Below are 17,857 nucleotides of genomic sequence, written 5' to 3'. Positions count from 1 at the left end.
CAAGAGAACTGTACAGACCTGCAAACAAATATTGTATCTATGATATACTATAACATATTTAACATGTATGGGACTGCCTGCCCTCTAGGGGAGGGAGTAGATGGAGGGAAGGGAAAAGTTGGAACAGAAGTGAGTGCAAAGAAATCAAGCCAATCTCCAATTGATAAATGGTTAAAGGATATGAACAGTCAATTCTCAGATAAAGAAATTGAAACTATTTCTAGTCATATGAAAAGATGCTCCAAATCATTATTAATCAGAGAAATGCAAATTAAGACAACTCTGAGATACCACTACACACCTGTCAGATTGGCTAGAATGACAGGGAAAGGTAATGCAGAATGTTGGAGATGTGGGAAAACAGGGACACTGATACGTTTGTTGGTGGAACTGTGAATACATCCAGCCATTCTGGAGAACAATTTGGAACTATGCTCAAAAAATTATCAAACTGTGCATACCCTTCGACCCAGCAGTGTTGCTACTAGGTTTGCATCCCAAAGAGATCTTAAAGAAGGGAAAGGGACCTGTATGTGCAAGAATGTTTGCGGTATCCCTCTTTGTGGTGGCCAGAAACTGGAAACTATGTGGATGCCCATCAATTGGAGATTGGCTGAATAAATTGTGGTATATGAATGTTATGGAATATTATTGTTCTGTAAGAAATGACCAACAGGATGATTTCAGAAAGGCCTGAGAGACTTACATGAACTGATGCTGAGTGAAATGAGCAGGACCAGGAGATCGTTGTATACTTCAACAACAATACTATATGATGATTAATTCTGATGGATGTGGTCATTTTCAGCAATGAGATGAACCAAATCAGTTCCAAGAGAGCAGTAATGAACTGAACCAGCTACACCCAGCAAAAGAACTCTAGGAGAAGACTATGAACCACTACATAGAATTCCCAATCCCTCTAATTTTGTCCGCCTGCATTTTGGATTTCCTTCACAGGTTAATTGTACACTATTTCAAAGTCCAATTCTTTTTGTACACCAAAACAACTGTTTAGTCATGTGTACATGTATTGTATGTAATTTATACTCTATCATATTTAACATGTATTGGTCAACCTGCCATCTGGGGGAGGGAGGAAGGAGAGGAAAAATTAGAACAAAAGGTTTGGCAATTGTCAATGTTGTAAAATTTACCCATGTATATATCTGGTAAATAAAAACTATTAAAAGAAAAAAAGAAAAAAAAGACGTGAGTGCAAGGGACAATGTTGTAAAAATCACCCATGCAGATGTTCTGTCAATAAAAAGCTATAATTTTAAAAATAAAGAAAAAAAGGAAAAAAAGAAAATTTCAACTGTAACTTAGAAAAGATTCATCCCTCTTCTAATGACACTTAGGTTCCAAGATCATTGAAAGGCTTTTGTTTTGCAGAAATGTAGAAAAGAATTTTATGACACTTTTAATGAACCCCAATAAGTTTCTCTTCTGACACAATCTGCCTGGCCTCTCCTTTGGGAGGTCCATCTTCCAGCCTTCTAAAGTTCTGTCTTTGGCCCTCCTCTTTGCTCTCCATACTCTACCATTGGGATCTCAAATATTCCCCTGCCTTCAATGACCACCTCTAGACAATAATTCTCAGATTTATATCCAGCCTAATTTGCCCCTTCAGAACCATAACTAGGAAATAAACCTTTAAGATTTTGTCCTTGAACACAGAAAATTAGAGGGTGCTGATAGCACTTTCAGCAGTATAGAAACAACTAAGTTTTGCACCTCATTAACTATTGTTAACTAATTATTATTGGTTCAAATAGGAAGTCATCAAGTGACAGCCATATACCAAACTGGCTCTTCCCCCAACATGTTGACCTTCATTTCCCCACCCTCCACTACCAGCAGCATTTGGCATATTTTATGCTACTTCAGCCAGAACAAAAATGGCTAATAAGTCTACCTCTGTCCTCTACGTTCCAGTCTTGTATTATTATCTATTTGTTGAATAGTTCCATCTGAGTGTTCCTCCAGAACCTCAAGCTCGATATGTCAAAAATGTAAACCCTCCCTCAAATAGTCCTCTCTTCTCAAATTTCATCTCTATTGACTATTCTTTCAGTCACCAAGCTTGCAAACCTACCATCTTTGATTTTTTTCCACTCATCCCAAAAATCTATTGAGTTGCCAAATTATATCAGTTGCACTATCTTTGCATTCACATTGTCATTTCTCTTACTCAAGGTCCTTCTCACTTCTCACCTGAACTATTGTATACCCTCCTCACAGATTCCTCAGCTTTATGTCTCACTCATAGGATTCTGAAATTATAGATCTGTTGTTAAGCTAGAATGGACCTTAGAGATCATGTATTCCAAGCAGCTCAATTTACAAAGGAGGAAACAGGCCTTAAGAAGTCAAATGATTTGTCTCAGGCCATATAGCAAGTAATCTGCAGAGTCAGGATTCAACTTCAATTTCCATAATTCTAATCTCTGTGCTCCAGATTCAGCATCCTTTCAAAATCAGCTACATGATATTATCTCCCAAGTAATACATTCTTAATACAGCTCCCAAAAGAATACTCCTAATGGATAGGGGGGAGGTGTTAAGTGTATATACAGATTATATGTGAAAATTTTCAATGGCTCCCTAGTAGATAGAGAATAAAATTCAAATTCTTTATCCTAGTATTTATGGACCTATGCAATCTGGCTCTAACCTATCTTTCCAGACATTTCATATGACTTCCCTTTAATTCTATATTTCAGTCAAACTAGTTATTGACTGTATACTGCCTCAATCTCATATTTCCCCCCTCCATGTATTTGCTTAGACTAAGCTGAATGCCCAGGACTTAGTCCTTTCACATTCTCTCTAGCTAAAATCTTTTTATTATTATTATTATAGCTTTTTATTTACAATATATATGCATGGATAATTTTTCAGCATTGACAATTGCAAAACCTTCTGTTCCAACTTTTGCCTTCCTTCCCCCCACTCCCTCCCCAAGATGGCAGGTAGATCAATACATGTTAAATATGTTAAAGTATATGTTAAATACAATATATGTATACATATCCATACAATTATTTTGCTGCACAAGAAGAATCGGACTTTGAAATAATATAAAATTAACCTGAGAAGAAAAATCAAAAATGCAAGTGGACAAAAACAGAGGGATTAGAAATGCTTTGTAGTGGTAAACTCTCATTTCCCAGAGTTCTTTCACTGGGTGTAGCTAGTTCTATTCATTATTGAACAAATGGAACTGATTTGATTCATCTCATTGTTGAAAAGAGGCTGAAATCTTTCAAGTCCCAGTTTAGATGTCATCTCCTTCTTGAAAATTTTCCTAATCCTAATAACTGCCTGATTGGCTCTCCTTCAATTTTTTAGATCACTTGTATATTTCTTTTACCCTTGTCACATTATATCTTGCAATATATTTAGCTGTGTATATGCCATTGCTCTTATTGAGTACCTTAGTGTCCCAAAAACTGGGTACCACAGTGCTTTTTGTTTTTTCTTTCTTTGGTGAGGCAATTAGTGTTGTGACTTTTCCAGGGCTAGTAAGCCAAGTCTCTGAGGTAGTATTTGAACTCCAGTCCTCCTGACTCCAGGGCCAAAACTCAAGCTACTATGCTACCTAGTTGCCCCAGTCACAGTGCTTTTTACATAATAGAAACTTGTCAAGTGTTTGTTGAATTGAAATGTTGAAATCCTCATAGATGTGGCTTAGACATGAAGCTTCAGAAGGAGTCAAGATATGAATGCTCTTTTTCTACTACTTGAAGATTAATATTTCCAGGGGGAACCTTAGGAGATTATCAAAATTGTGTCTAAACAGAAGAATAAACTCATTCTGTCCCCTAACCCATATTTCAAATCCACCAGTCTCTTATGACACGCATTCAAAAAGATACCTAAAATTGGAAACTCTAGAAATGAGATACCTAAATCTAGAAAGGATATGAGAGGGGGTCTAGATGTCTCTTCAGTCTGAACTTAAAATCCTTTTTAAATTTAGCAAGATCCAAGCCCTGTGGTAGAAATAAAGGAATATCAATAAGCACAACATTTCATCAGAGATCTTGAAAATTTGTTTTGGACCTAAGTCAAGTAGACATGGGTAACCTAAAAATGTCTTTAATTTTCCTGGCCAAGACAAAACGTTTGATCCAGATTTTGCAAATATTCTAGTTTCTATTTGTAAGAGTGAGGAGACAGAAAGACGTCATTGACTTATATCATTTCCAAAAACCCCCCTTTCCCCACTGACATTGTTTTGGAAATGTCATTGGTCACCTGATCCTTTCGTCTGAGGACAGGAATCTGTAGGTGTCTCAGCTCACTGCATTCAGCCCTTCCATTCCTTCAAAAGAACGACTTCCCTTTGGAAAATGTCAGCAACAAAAAAGAAAATTAGGAAGATCTTCGTTCTTCTTTGTTAGAAATACTGTTAATTTTTTTGTTGTTGTTTCATCTCAGAAATTGGAAACTACCGCCACCTGGTGGCATTTAATTTTTTTTCAGCGGTGGAAATAACAAGGGATTGGTGGTCTGTTGAGATTTGCATACGGCGATATGCACTAACATAAATCACTCTGTCGTATTGATTAATTTCTTTTGGAATGTTTTCATCTTCTGGATGTTAAGGGGAAAGTAGCTACTAAGAAATCACTCAGAGGAATTCGATTCTCTTCTTTAGAATGAAATGATTGTAATTTATAGAGTAGATTCCCTATCTTCCTGCCAGAAGCCCCACAGAGTTTGCCAAGCCTGGCTAGAGGCTTTTTGCGCTTTGACAACTGCTTTCTATGTGGTTTAGATTCTGCTGTAGTCCGGCAAAGAAAGTCCTATTTGATTTTTTTTTGTGGTTAAGATAAACACCTAACTTCGACGACCATAGAAGAAATAAATCCCATACAAGAAATGCCGACTTCAACATTAAAGCAACATTTCTGCACACTCCTTGTCTCGGGAGATAGACGTTTAAGTGGTGAGCACTGCCATTTTTTTTTTTTTTTTTGCCATAAATTAGAGACTTAAAATAGAGTTTAAAGCATCCACTGAACTGAAGCAGTCTTGCAGTTTAAAATTATCTTTCCTTGAGGCTAAAAATGCTAAATGTGCTGGGAAAAAAAAGATGGACGTTTCTTATCTACTCACCTTGATTCGGACCACATTTTTATGCTCCAAATCTCCATAGCTGCCTGTTTTAAGGCTCCCCCTTTGCTTTTCACATCTCAAGTCCTTCCTCTCTCTCCTCCCCACCCCCATCTTTGATCCACTAGGAGGACCTGGACCCAGAATCCGGATGGGAATCTTTAAACCTCCCGGGGGGGGGGGGGGGAAGGAAGCGTAGGCGAAAGGACAGAAGCCAAAACCCCAGACACCTCTGACCCGAAGAAAGGTTTTACTTCCAAAAGCGAGATCCAGCTGTCCAGCTCTTCACTCCCGAACTCAAAAGCCACACAAGGGTTGGGGGTTGGGGAAGACTATAATCTGAGACTCTGGGGAAAAAGAGGCGGTGCAAATCGCCCCCAGCCCCTTGTTCCGGCTTTGAGATGTTTGTTTATATTTCTTCAAAGCTTTAGATCCTGGATCTAATGAAAACAAATAGCTGTGGGAATGCCACTCCCTTCCGCCTGCAAATCCCTTTGCTAGTTCAAGTCTTGTTGGCGATTCCTTCATTTCCACCTTTACTCTTCCTCTCCCGCCCACAGAAAGGAAACAAATACAAGAAAGATTGGAAACAGACAACAATAGAAAACTGCAGACCATGGATATTCCTAAAAGATAGTCACCAACACCCTAAATCCAGTAAGGGGGGGGGGGAGAAACTAAAGGGGAAGGGAGGGATATATAAAGTCCTTAGGGAGTCGGACTAGGGGATAGTGAGCAAAATCCAGAAGACAAAAGAGCGGTTTCAGGTTGTAAGGAGGCTGAACGCTGTCCTTGGTCCTGAATCTTGTCCTGAACATCTCACCTCAGAGATTTAGGATGTGAAAACACTGAATGAAAAATCAAGTTCATCAATTCCTCTTAGTCACTGCAGAGAGATCACTTAGGGTACACAAGGAATATTGTGTCTTTGTGCATGTGTGTGTAAAACAAAATAAAATAGGTAACGTGACTCAGTCCTACATTCATCTTGCACAACTATAGAGCAAGTTTTCAGAACAATGGCTATTTACAATTTACTTTCAAAAAAATCTAATTCCTGTTCCTACTGACCAGCAGATTTCTTTTGAACTCACAGCTGGAAAGTTTCAATTTTTAACACAAATTCCGTAGTGTGGCAGATATTACCATCCAAGAAATATGGGTATTTTTCTCCTTATATGAAAGATTGTAGTGCATATGTTTAAAACGTGAGGTCAAAAGTGAGGATGTTTGGAAATTTCTAAATCTACCAATTACCCAACAAGCACTTAGTAAGCGCTTACTGTGTGTCAGGCACAAATCAGATGCTGGACAAAATTATGAAGTAAACGAATCTCCTCTCCTGAATATGAGAGAATTTTAGGGTCTTTGGGGGGAGTTGAGGGCACTGAGAGTGAGCAATTTGGATTCTTTCACAGTGGCAACTACAAATAAAATGAGCATTTATTTCCTTCTACTGGCTGGGCTCATTGTTCGATTGTGTCGCTAATGATTTAATATGGACAAAAGATCTCCCTGATTGGAGAGAGCGACTGCTTTGGGGGTCAGATCAGCTGAAGTGGAGTATAAAGGAGAAGAGCTAGAAAACCAGAGCTTTGCTCCCCGTATATAAATCACACATTTCTACTAATTGGCTGAAATACAGGATGCCTTTTGTGCACTATTTTTGATGTGTCTAGCGCCTGGAGAATATAAGTTATCCGATGGTGTGCCCTGGCTAAAACAGCAATGTCAACTATTAATTGCGACTGACCTTCCGCTTAAGACTCGTTTGTGGGTAAGGGTGTCTGGTACAGTTAGGAAGGAATAGAAGGCATTTCCCCTTATAAATTGGGTAGCATTTATTTAAAAAAAAAAAAAAACCAGCTTTACGACTACTCTCGTTTGCTTATCAGAAAATCTTTCCTCCTTTCCTACCCATGCTTCCCTTCGGGAATTTTCGGTGGCGTATTGGAAATTTTCGAGTTTTCAACTGTTCCTGTGAATCTAGAGGATTCATTTCAAGGAGAGGGAGTAATAGGGTTCTTCTCATGAGAGTTGTTGGAGCTCCGCTGCCACAGGACATTTAGATGTACAAAGAAAGAAATCCAGATGCTAGAAAATGCAAACCCTTTGCTCATTAGGTCGCGACATACAAATGTTGGAGAGTAAAAGAATTTTTTTCCCAACCCAGTTGACCACACCTAGTTGATCATATGAAATTTACTTCGTCTCCTCATGTCAAAACCAAAAGAAATGAACAGGCTACAAGGCATAAGGAAGTGGGGGGAAAGGAAGAAGGTAGTGAGGAAAGAAAACGTTTTGAGTTTTTTTGTTTTGTTTTGTTTTGTTTTGTTTTGTTTTTTTTGTTTTTTTTTTAAGGCTGAAATCCACTGTAGCTGTCTGTGTACCACCCCTCGCCCCTTAGCTATTGAGCTCAGGTGTTTTCATTCCCACCTCCGTAATTGAAGGACAGCTCAGTCTTTGGGTGCCTGGCGCCCTCTGGTGGATATCTTTCATGAAAGGTTTCTGTGTAAAAGGGGGCATATTTTCACCCAAGTATTGCTTAACATGAATTAATTATTGGGGTCATTCAACTATTTTCAAAATAATGATCCTATAAGAGGGCGGGAAAACATAGGGGGGAAATGCGGCTCAGCTGGGAAAGAGACTGGTGTTCATTTTCAGTCAGTTCTATCAACACCTGGACCCTGGGCCACTTCCTCGATTAAATGCTTACATGTTTCTGGAGACGCATTCATACTTTCAATTAACCTTCATGCTTTTAAAATATGACCGAGTGTCTAATAACGCTGAACTATCGTTCCCCACTCCACCAAAAAGGTATTTGAAAAGGTAGGAATGCAGCTAGGAAGAAACTCAAGAGGTAGTGGGGATTATCCTTCACCATTTAAATTATGTATATAATCCTGTAGGGGGAAGTATCCACTCTGGGCTGAGGTGATCTTTTAGGGTTAGACTCAAAACACAAGGCTGTCCCTAGAAAAAGAGGAGAGAAATTGTAAATATCTTTGTTATTAAGACGTTACTTCTACAGCTCCCCGAGACTCTTTCTTTCTATAAGAATTGAGAGGGGAAAATGAAGATGGATTCTGGCGTAATTTTCCCCTCACAATAAAAATGTTTCCAAGTGTCAGGTGCAGTTAGTAATCTAACAGTCAGGTCACGAGGAGGGATGGCAGGGTACCTGGGAAAGGAGGGAAGTGAAAGCGATTTCTCCATCTCTTGAGAAATTTGAAAAAGGGAGGGGTAAATGGCTCAGCAGAATGTGATGAAAGAAAGAAAGCGTTTCTGTCCCCCAACTCTTATTCCCACCCACTAGCATGCCTTCTTTCAGAAAATGGAGCGTGAGTACGTACTAGATTACTCATTCCGGGTGCAACTTCGTGATCTGGATCGATAATGGAGCTATAAAGTCCATGCACCTGCAAGTAAGTCACAGCATTCTAGCCGAGAAAACCCGGCTACAAAGAGCCGTGATTCTCCACCAACCTCTCCTTCGCCCCTCCACTTCATCCACCCCCCCCCAAAAAAAAGAGAGCCTCTAAGGGCGCTCTCTCTCTCTCTCTCTCTCTCTCTCTCTCTCTCTCTCTCTCTCTCTCTCTCTCTCTCTCTCTCTCTCTCTCTCTCTCTCTCTCTCTCTCTCTCTCTCTCTCCATCCCTCCTCCCTTCTTTTTCTCTCTCTCCCTCTTTCTGCTCCCCCCCCCCTTTGCCTTTTTCCTATGCTCTCCTCCTCACCCTCCCTTGCCGGACCTAAGGAGACAGCTGAGAAGAAAGCAGCTACTGCATCTACTAGAGGTGACGGACAGCAAGGCTGTGATTCATGCCTGCGTAGGAGCGGAACTGAGAAGAACAGAGCTGATCCTTTTGCCTTGCACAGAGCATCCAGGAGCGCTCCTGAGCTGTGGAAGAGCTGAGAGCCGCAAGTCAGCTCCAGGTGCATTTTCAACACCTAAGTGTTCGGAATACGGGCGCTGTGCCATCTGGAGTTTGTAAACGTCTGTCTTTTTGCCCAGCTTCTGAAGTGCGCTATTTCCTCTTCATCCTACTGTTTTCCCGAGACTCGGAACCTGTCAGCCAGCTCGTGCAGACTACTTCGGTCCGCAAATGTAAGTGACTAAAGAGACCCCAGACGACCAGCTCCCTTTGTGAGCCGCACAGACAACCTCTTCCTTTCTAACCCCCAAACAATTGAGCAGCGTCAAGCTGGCTCGGTGAGCTAGGAGAAAGAGGCTGCTCCTCTGGAACTATATGTGGGAGCGGGCGGGCTGGGGGAGAAACATCATCAATTTCTCCTTCCCCTTTTCCGTTGTGTGCAACCATCACTTATTTAACCAAAAGAAGCACTTAACAAATCTTTGCAAGAGTCACTGGAGCCGCTCAGAGCGACAATAACCTGTTACTTCCATTACAACCGCTAATCTATCTGGGTTTGTTCCCGGGGTTGGTATCAGAGGGGTGTCTGTGTGTGTGTGTGTGTGTGTGTGTGTGTGTGTGTGTGTGTGTGTGTGTGTGTGTGTGTACGCGCGTTCGAGCGCTTTGGGTAGAAGTAGGGTTGCAAGCATATTATTCCAGAGGCTTGGCTCTGGTTGAATGTTCACCTTTCCCTCCTAACGGTTCTGGACGCCCTCAAGGGCTTACTAAAGACGGGTGGAGTAGGTTTCTAACTCCTTTGCCTTCCTAGCCTAGGGCGCAACTTTGTATGCCCAAAGGCAATGAAATAGGGACCGGAGCAATTGGAGATTAAATGAAGGGGACACAGCACAAGACCTCTCTGCTGGTCGGAGTACCTACTAAGCTTTTCATTCCAGGTCCCAAAAGACTGGGTAGTCGGGAAGAAGCCTTTAATTGGCTGAGTTAAGGAAAGGGGAGATGAGGGTGGGAGAATTGTCCTTTTTCTTGGTGACTTGTCTCTGTACCTCCGCCAAGTCTGGAAATGTCTCAGTTCGGGATATCTTTGGGAATCTGGCAGGATAGTTTACCTCACTACTAGTACCCTATTCACAGGGCAAAGTGAGTCTTCCTTCTTGCCCTTTCCAGGGATTTGCCAGACACAACAACAGAAACCAGACATCCTACCAGACGTGCCCGCCTCTCGCCTCCCTCACTCACCTACTCCCTCCCGCCGCGCCGAGTCCTTTGGGGCTTGTCCTCGCTTGAGTATTAGCTCCCCTTTCGCTCTCCTTCGAGTGGGGCTCCTGGGCAAGCGTTCTGACCTCCGAGACCTGAGTCTACGTACTGCGCTTCCCCTACCCCCACCCTCGCTCTTCTTTCCTTAACCCGATGCAAAATGTCCTCTGACGTTCCTGAAGTCATAGAATTGAGGTTCCGAAATCCAAGGGCCTAAGACTCGGGCCATATTTTTTGTGCTTCTCCTCTGCACGCTGAATTGACAGCAGCTCTGGAGCACGCCACTCGAGCACTTCATGTATAAAACCAAGGTCCCTTCCTCTTTTTTTCCCGTCTCCTCTGCCCTAGCGCAAGGGGGAGCCTCTTGACTCCCCATTGCCTTTTGCCTGTCCTCAAATCTCTTTTTCGCGTCCTCCTTACCTGGAAATCCTAATTGTGTAACATCTCTCTTTTTTGCAGTCGGCTCCTTAATTAACCATCGGCTTCCCAAGTGAAGAACCCGAGAAAGCAGATAAGACCTAAGACACTGGCAAAAGAGCAAATGGCTTCTTCGGCTCCTTCTTCCTCCTCCTCCTCTTCCAACCCGGGGCCGGACTCTAACCCCACCAACCTACGCCCTACAAGTAAGTCCTGTCAGATTTTCTTCCTGAAATTCTTGGCTGGGGATGGAGATGGGGGAAGGGAGGGGAAAATTGGAGATTAGAAAAAATTAAGCTGTTAACCCAGTAACTCAAGGTCCCAGATAGGACTGTGTAGATATCCATGTAGGAGATCGGGGAAGTGGTTTATTTTATTATGTGTAATTTATTTTGACATGAAGGAGATCGTGTATGGGTCTAGAAAAAAAAAAAAAAAAAAAAAAAAAGGTGAGAAGAGCTGGGAATCCCTCAGGGAAATCAAGAACATTTCTGTCTCTGGAATTCGTTGAGCCAAGAGCTGGCTTCTCTCCCCTTCCTTCCCCCAGCCGCCCTCCCCATCCTTCCAGTTCTTCGCTAGGAAGTCTATAATCAGCGGAAATTTGGACTTTAATTGCAGCTTTTCGAAAACCCCGTGTCCCTAATTGCTCCGAATTTGCGTCGAGCTATTGAAGTGTGAGGGGAAAGGAAGGGATGGGAAGGTGGAAAAAAATCAGTTGTGGTCCTGCCTTGACAATTCAGACAATCAATTAGTTCTTTTTTCTTTTTTTTTAAATAGGATTGAAGGGTGTAATCATTATGAACGAATTAATTGAGGAGCCTGTAGGGGCGGGGGCCAGTAGAAAATGGTCTTTCGGAAACAATCCAGAAAATCCTGCCCTGTACTTCTCCTTGAGACTGGCAAAATCATGTCTGGATGCTAATTCTGGGGGGAAAAAAAAAAGAGGAGGATGAAAAACAAAAACCCTACGAAAGGGCATCAATCCATCCAAAAGCAGATTGTTTCCAAACACACCCCGCCCTATCTCAGAAGGTTCACCTTAGCTTCTTCGCCCCGCCCCGTCCCCCTTGAACCCCATTGCGGTTCAAAATAGGATTAATTTTCCTGGAATCTGAGAGAAAGAGGGCATCTACTTAAATGCCCCAACACAGTTGCCTCTTTCCACTCTATTCCCGTATTTTTCTCCCTCTCGCCCCCACCCCCACCCCCAGCTTGGTGTATAATTGTGCTCATAACAAAGAGGATATAACCCGAGAGGAGCAAAGCCCACCCTGACTGAGACTCTGCCGGGCGGGCACTCTCATCTCTGCGCTTCAGCGCCACCGCTCTGGGCCGATGGATTGGGGGATGGGGGTGTGGGGGAGAGAAGCAGGAGGAATGCAGAGAGCTGGCTTTTGTCTTTTTGCTTTCCAGATTTATTTATTTTCATTCTTCATTACTATCTTCTTTGCTGTTAGACCCAGTTTTTTTCGCTTATAGTATACTTATTCACGACAATCTCCACCTCCCCCAGTTCATGCCTCCCCCCACCATCACCTTTTCCCTTTTTCCATGTTTCTTTATTTCCTCAAACAAGATTCTCTCCTCACATACCTGTTCTAGACTGTTCTAGACATATTTCTTTGGTGCTTGTTGAGTTTGGTCTAAAACCTTCGCAAATTTTGTTGTTCTGTCATACTAACCCATAAACAAAAAGGTTTTCTGAGCATTCAAGTCCAAGACAAAGAAATAAAACCGGAGGGACGAATCCCTTAAGAGATTCCCAGTAAATTGGCAGATTTTTGGTTTTTTACTTGTTTGTTTTGTTTAGGGGCTGAGGCTGATCCTCAATCCATTCCATTCCCTACACACCCACAGTTTCATCCTAGCACAGCCTAGACTGCTCTGTCTTCCAGGGGACACAAAAAGTGATAGCTTGTCACTTTCACAAACCCAAGCCAGTATTTCACATTTACAGACTACCTTCTCTCTATCTCTGTGATTACCCAGATCGTTCTGCAAGTATCTTTGTTTTGTTATCCCTGGTACAGACATATGGGAAAAATATATTACTGTTCCATCCCTCAAATTACCCCCACCAAACCCACTTTCTTCCATTACCATTCGAAGTCAATAGTGACCATAATTATTTCTTGATTCACCAGGTCAGGGTTTTTAGGTCTCCAAAGGAAGTTCTTTCCATATTGTTTTGTTCTTGTCCTCCTTTCCTAAGTATCTTATTCCATTTGACCCTAGGGCAGAGTGACTGGAAGTATTTCTTTCTCTCATCTCTGCTTTCATTTCCTTATAGTCTTCTCTCAGTGTCTATCAATAGTGAATATACCCTGTTTCCTTCTTTCTCGCGTTTCCCTTTGTCCTTTTGGACCATGTAGCAATGATTACTGTCCCCATTATCTCTGCCAACACCATATGATGTGGTTAGGGATATATAAAAATGAAAGAAATTTGGAGACATTGGAAGAACACAAACTGGTACTCCATTAGGCACAACAAAATGCTTGCAGGACTGGTTCCCTTAATTCCCCTTCTATAGGAAAGCAAGGCAGTGAGCTGGGACAGACACAGGTCAAGGTAAAAGAAAACATTCCCTAGCATGCTAACATCAGTGGTATTAAAATGTCCCATTCATAACCTCCCAATGACTTTTCTTCACCACCCTACCTTCTTACCCACTCACCCCCTTTTCCATAAACTATATTCTAGAGCAAACCCACAATGAAACCTGGCCAGGGATGAGGACTGGAGGCAAGTGGGTTAATGAGGAACAAGGTGGAAAGGGGGGAATGGAGAAAGATATTTGAGGCACACTAATGTCTTTTTGGATTCTCCGTCCAGCTGAAGGGCAGTCATGCAAGCCCTATCATCTAGTCAAATACTATTTTTCACCCAATTAATTCCTGAACTCTTCTGCGACCCCATTTCATGCCAGTTTATTTTAAGCTGCCATTCTGCTGGAGACCTGCCAGGAAATTATGAGATGTTTAGGTCCCCAGATGCCTTTTTGTTCCTTTGCTGGACTGATGTGAGGGCCTTTTCACATCTGCTAGACTGAAACAAAGGGCTTTTGGCTGCTCTGTTTTCCCTACTTACTCCCCCCACCATTGTTCCTATCTCAGGATCTAGGTCACAGTTAGTTTTAAATGTAGATTCTTTTCTGAGTTTGGGACTTTTTTTAACCTTCATTTAAGCTCCATGTGGTATTTCAAGTTTGGCTAGAAGAAGGGTTCCACCTGATACATTTCAATGCTATCAATAAGTTTTGTTTCCTTCTGGAAGAGTAGTGGGGATTGGATGGATGTTTGTAGTTGTTTCGTTTCGTTTCGTTTTTCTTTTTTTTCTTTTTTTGCTGAGGCAACTGGGGTTAAGTGACTTTGCCCAGGGTCACACAGCTAAGAAGTGCTAAGTGTCTGAAGCCAAGTTTGAACTCAGGTCCTCCTGACTTTAGGGCTGGTGCTCTTGGGTGGATGTTTTTAATGTTATATTTACTCCCAAAATCTAAAGAAACAACTTCTGTCTTCTCCACTTCAATCATCCCCCAATCCTGTTTACTTTCCAGAATTGCCTCCTAAGGTTTTTTTTTTTTTCCTTCCATACTCTAGTGAATGGTTTTTCTTTCTTTCTTTCTAGCTTATGACACCTGGTGTGGGGTGGCCCATGGATGTACCAGAAAACTGGGACTCAAGATATGCGGTAAGAAAAAAAAAAAAACTGAAGCTAGAAATGGGGGATATGTTGGGGGAGAGAAAACCATAAGCCACGGCCCCTAATCTTAGTGGATAACGGCTTATTTTTAATAGAGAGCTCTAGATGGGTAAGAGGAACTCGACTTTTTTAGGGATCTTCTTTTCTCTCTTTGAAACCCCCCAATCCAATCATCCACTTCATTGCTTAGAATCGGAAGCATTAGCTTAAAAAGACAAGGTTTAGAACTGGGACTCTCTAAAGGAGGCGCTTTTAGGTGATCCCTCTGCGCCTTCTGCTGGCCCAAGGGCGCTAGTACAGCAAGGTCGCACCCGGGGCTTCGCTCTCCTTCTGCCTGTAGACCGCTCTCCACCCACAAAATCCGCCCCCCAGTTTAGCCTACTTACACAGAAAGAAAGAACGTTCCTGAGCTCCTACGTTTTGGAGGCAACCAATTGACCAAGAGCTATTTCCCCTGAGCAGCATTTGACTGGCTTGAAATAGGCAGGCGGTCGTTTCTAAGGTCAATCAAAATGTTCAGCGTGAACAATTGTGCCTAAAATTTCACGTTCTTTCCTTCTTTCGTCCCTTTGCTTGTGGTTTCTGTCAAGGACCACGGAGGAAGAGATGGTTTTCCATTCCTCTGTAGGCAGACGGAGGAGCTATCTGTGGAAGGGGAAGTTGAAATGCGTGTCCTAGGTGATGGTAGAAAGAAAGGGCGGGGAGCGAAATTTCTGTTGCAGGAGAGGGAAGGGTTGAAGCTAACCCAGAGCGCGTGAGAGCTCGTGGTGCATACAGAGTCTATTTGGTAAAGCTTTGTGGGGTGGGAGATAGAATCAAGCATGTTCTGTCTGCTTCTAAGATGGAAGGGCTGTAGAATTAATACACGGAGTAAGAGATGAGCAATTGGGAGCTTCAGACAGGTGAGGAGATTGGTAGAGACGAATAGGGATGGAGAGACTATTTGAAGAATCTTGTGGTGACTACTTGAAATAAATGAAATGTAAAAGAACAATAAGAGATTTTGTTCGAAGGGAAGCCGATTATAGCAGCTGCAGCCTTGTAGCGAGAACAGTGATGATTTTCTCTCCCTGCTACGTTTCGCCGTCTAAAATTCCCAAACCTTATCTGACCAGAAAATACGGATCTCCCCAGGGCGAAGGGAGGGAAAAGATTAACGAGAGAATTATTAAAAAGCAATTCGTCAGAAGGCTGGGTGGGTGAGATAGCAGCATTGCCTGCCCTGTTTCCCAGCACGCACTAAATGGACAACTAGGAAAACAAATACCCAGCAGTCGGATGGCCAAGATACAGCTAGAGATCCATTTGGAGATAACAAGCTGCCTTGGCGGGCTGCTTTTTCGTTTGTAGAGCTCTTAAATGTTTAGAACCCAACCAGTGGCAGCCACCTGGAGCATTCAGATCTTAGTTCTGAAATTCCAAACCTTCCCCTTTCCTCCCGCCCTACTGGCGATGACCAAAATACCCAGTAATGGATAACCAGACTACCCCGGTAATCTTCAAACCCTTTTCCCCCTTTATCTTAGAAAGACAAGAAGATTTAAAGTGATCCTTCTTATTTTGAGTGAAGGCGATGGACACAGAGAGAAGCTTGGAAAGGGGATATATTAAGACCCATACACGTACGCGTGCTCCCCCCCACACACACACATACACAACATGTGTGTACACACACATCAAGTGAAATTTAAATTCCAGTCCACCAATGATGTTTAAGAATAGCCTTGGGTTCAACCTTTTCCCTACTCTTCTCCCCTTCAACCCGGGTTTCAAGATTCATGAAGATTCAAGTTTAGAGTGGAGGCGGGAGAGGAACCTACAATTTTAAATTCACATCTTTATTTTAAAGACTTTTCCCGGCACTCGGTCTAGGTTGAGGAATAGGGAGAGGTGGCAGTGAGGCTCCGGGAAGAGGAAACTCAAAGAGCTAGTGGCTTTGTTCTATAAATAGCCCCCTCCCCCCAATCTGGATTTAATGGGCCGTTACGCCTAGGGTCCCTTCGGCGACTGCAGCGCTCGGCTTCTCTGCTGTCATTTTAATGCAGCCCGGCAAGCAGAACTGATCGAGTAACGCACCGCCGCCTGCCAACCCCATTTTGCTAGCCCCTGTAGGAGCAGTAAGGGAAATGGGGGTGGGTGAGACCCAACGGATGCAGGGAATGGCCGGAGGAGGAGGCGGAGGGGAAGAGGAACCCACTTTCACTTAGTAAAGCTTGTGTGTGTGTGTGTGTGTGTGTGTGTGTGTGTGTGTGTGTGTGTGTGTGTGTGTGAACCTTAAAACACCAAATACACGTGAATTATCATATCAAATTAAATCAGTATCCAAAGGATCGTTTTTTGCCCCCTCTTCAGCGGGTCAGTTACTATATGGATTGGGAAGAGGATGAGAAGAGTAAATTTTGTTGGGTTCCACCCCACCCCATCTCCTTTAGCTAGATCAAGACTGCATAGAGTTCACTACTGCCCAGCTTTCAGGGAAGGCTGTTGCCCTTCCTCCAGATTCACCATCCTCCAGCATGGTGGAAAGGGAGATGGCTTAAAGCAACTTCTTTAAAGTTTAAAAAAAAAAAAAAATTAAACATTCCCTGGGATACAAGATCGTCTGTAGTGATAGAAACCTGACAGGAATTAAGCCTACTTGGATAAGGGGTCTAAGAAAATTACGGGTTAGTCATCCTCCGGTCCCCTGTAAAAGAGGAAGGGAATAGTGCTCGGGACTCACTGGACAAGTGCACTTAAAGAACGCAGGAGCCCATTACTGTAATTAAGTCTGCCCTCCTTTCTCTGCGGGTGGTCAATAGGGGATGAGTCTAGCAGAAGTGTGCCGCTTAGAGATCCTCATCCTAGGAATTCATTTGATTCTTCTTCCTCACTTTACAAAAGCATTTACTCCTCCTAAATCTCTATAATTCAGAGTCGGCTCAACTAGCAGAAAAAAGTCACAAAGGAGTCCTTTGCTGGTGTGTGTGTGTGTGTGTGTGTGTGTGTGTGTGTGTGTGTGTGTGTGTGTGTGTGTGTCCGTCCGTGGGCCCGTGTGCGCTTGCGTTTGTGTGAGCATGTGCCTCGAGTATGGGAGGCGGGGTGGACAGTGTATTGTGATAGGAAAATTATCTTTTGAAAATAGCCGCCGAATTTAAAATCGTGGATTGGAAAAAGAAGAGGGGGAGAAAGAAGAGAGATAGATAATTGACATTATATTAGTCGTAGGTACGGTTCTGTTAAAGGAAAAACTATATTTGTGTTATAAATAATTTTAATATTTTGCATTTCATTTATCAAATTGGGGAAAGAATTTCCCTTCAAATCAAATCATATAGGAGATTCGCATTGAACTATTCCCTTTATTTTAGGATTGATATGGAGTTTCCATAGAAGTAACCTTAGTTTCCGGGGTAACTCTGAGGCAAGAAAATCGTAATTAAACTTCCATTCCTCATAATTTAATAGTAGCGTGGATCTGAGCAAGTCAGTGAGCCTCTATGCC

At 42.6% G+C, this 17,857-nt stretch overlaps 1 protein-coding gene across 4 annotated transcripts in view; it reads left to right on the top strand.

The window, feature by feature from the left end:
* The first annotated feature begins 8,339 nt into the window (after nucleotides 1–8,339).
* Nucleotides 8,340–17,857, top strand: part of GAD1 (glutamate decarboxylase 1) — a 55,841-nt gene continuing 46,323 nt past the window's right edge. For 2 of the 4 annotated variants that reach the window (XR_012488274.1, XM_074303152.1), the window contains exons 1-3: nucleotides 8,340–9,233; nucleotides 10,714–10,877; nucleotides 14,299–14,361. Coding sequence is in view for 3 of the 4 variants with exons in the window: in XM_074303152.1 (XP_074159253.1) it covers nucleotides 10,796–10,877; nucleotides 14,299–14,361 (145 nt within the window). In the remaining variant the exon portion in view is untranslated. Of the gene's footprint in view, nucleotides 9,234–10,270; nucleotides 10,566–10,713; nucleotides 10,878–14,298; nucleotides 14,362–17,857 lie in introns of those variants that run through there. The other 2 variants (XM_074303150.1, XM_074303151.1) reach the window with 2 other exon arrangements.

Source organism: Sminthopsis crassicaudata, chromosome 3 (genome assembly GCF_048593235.1).
Source record: "Sminthopsis crassicaudata isolate SCR6 chromosome 3, ASM4859323v1, whole genome shotgun sequence".
Taxonomy (NCBI): Eukaryota; Metazoa; Chordata; class Mammalia; order Dasyuromorphia; family Dasyuridae; genus Sminthopsis; species Sminthopsis crassicaudata.
The sequence above is the reverse complement of the archived record's forward strand: the minus strand, read 5'-3'. Positions and strand labels throughout refer to the sequence as shown.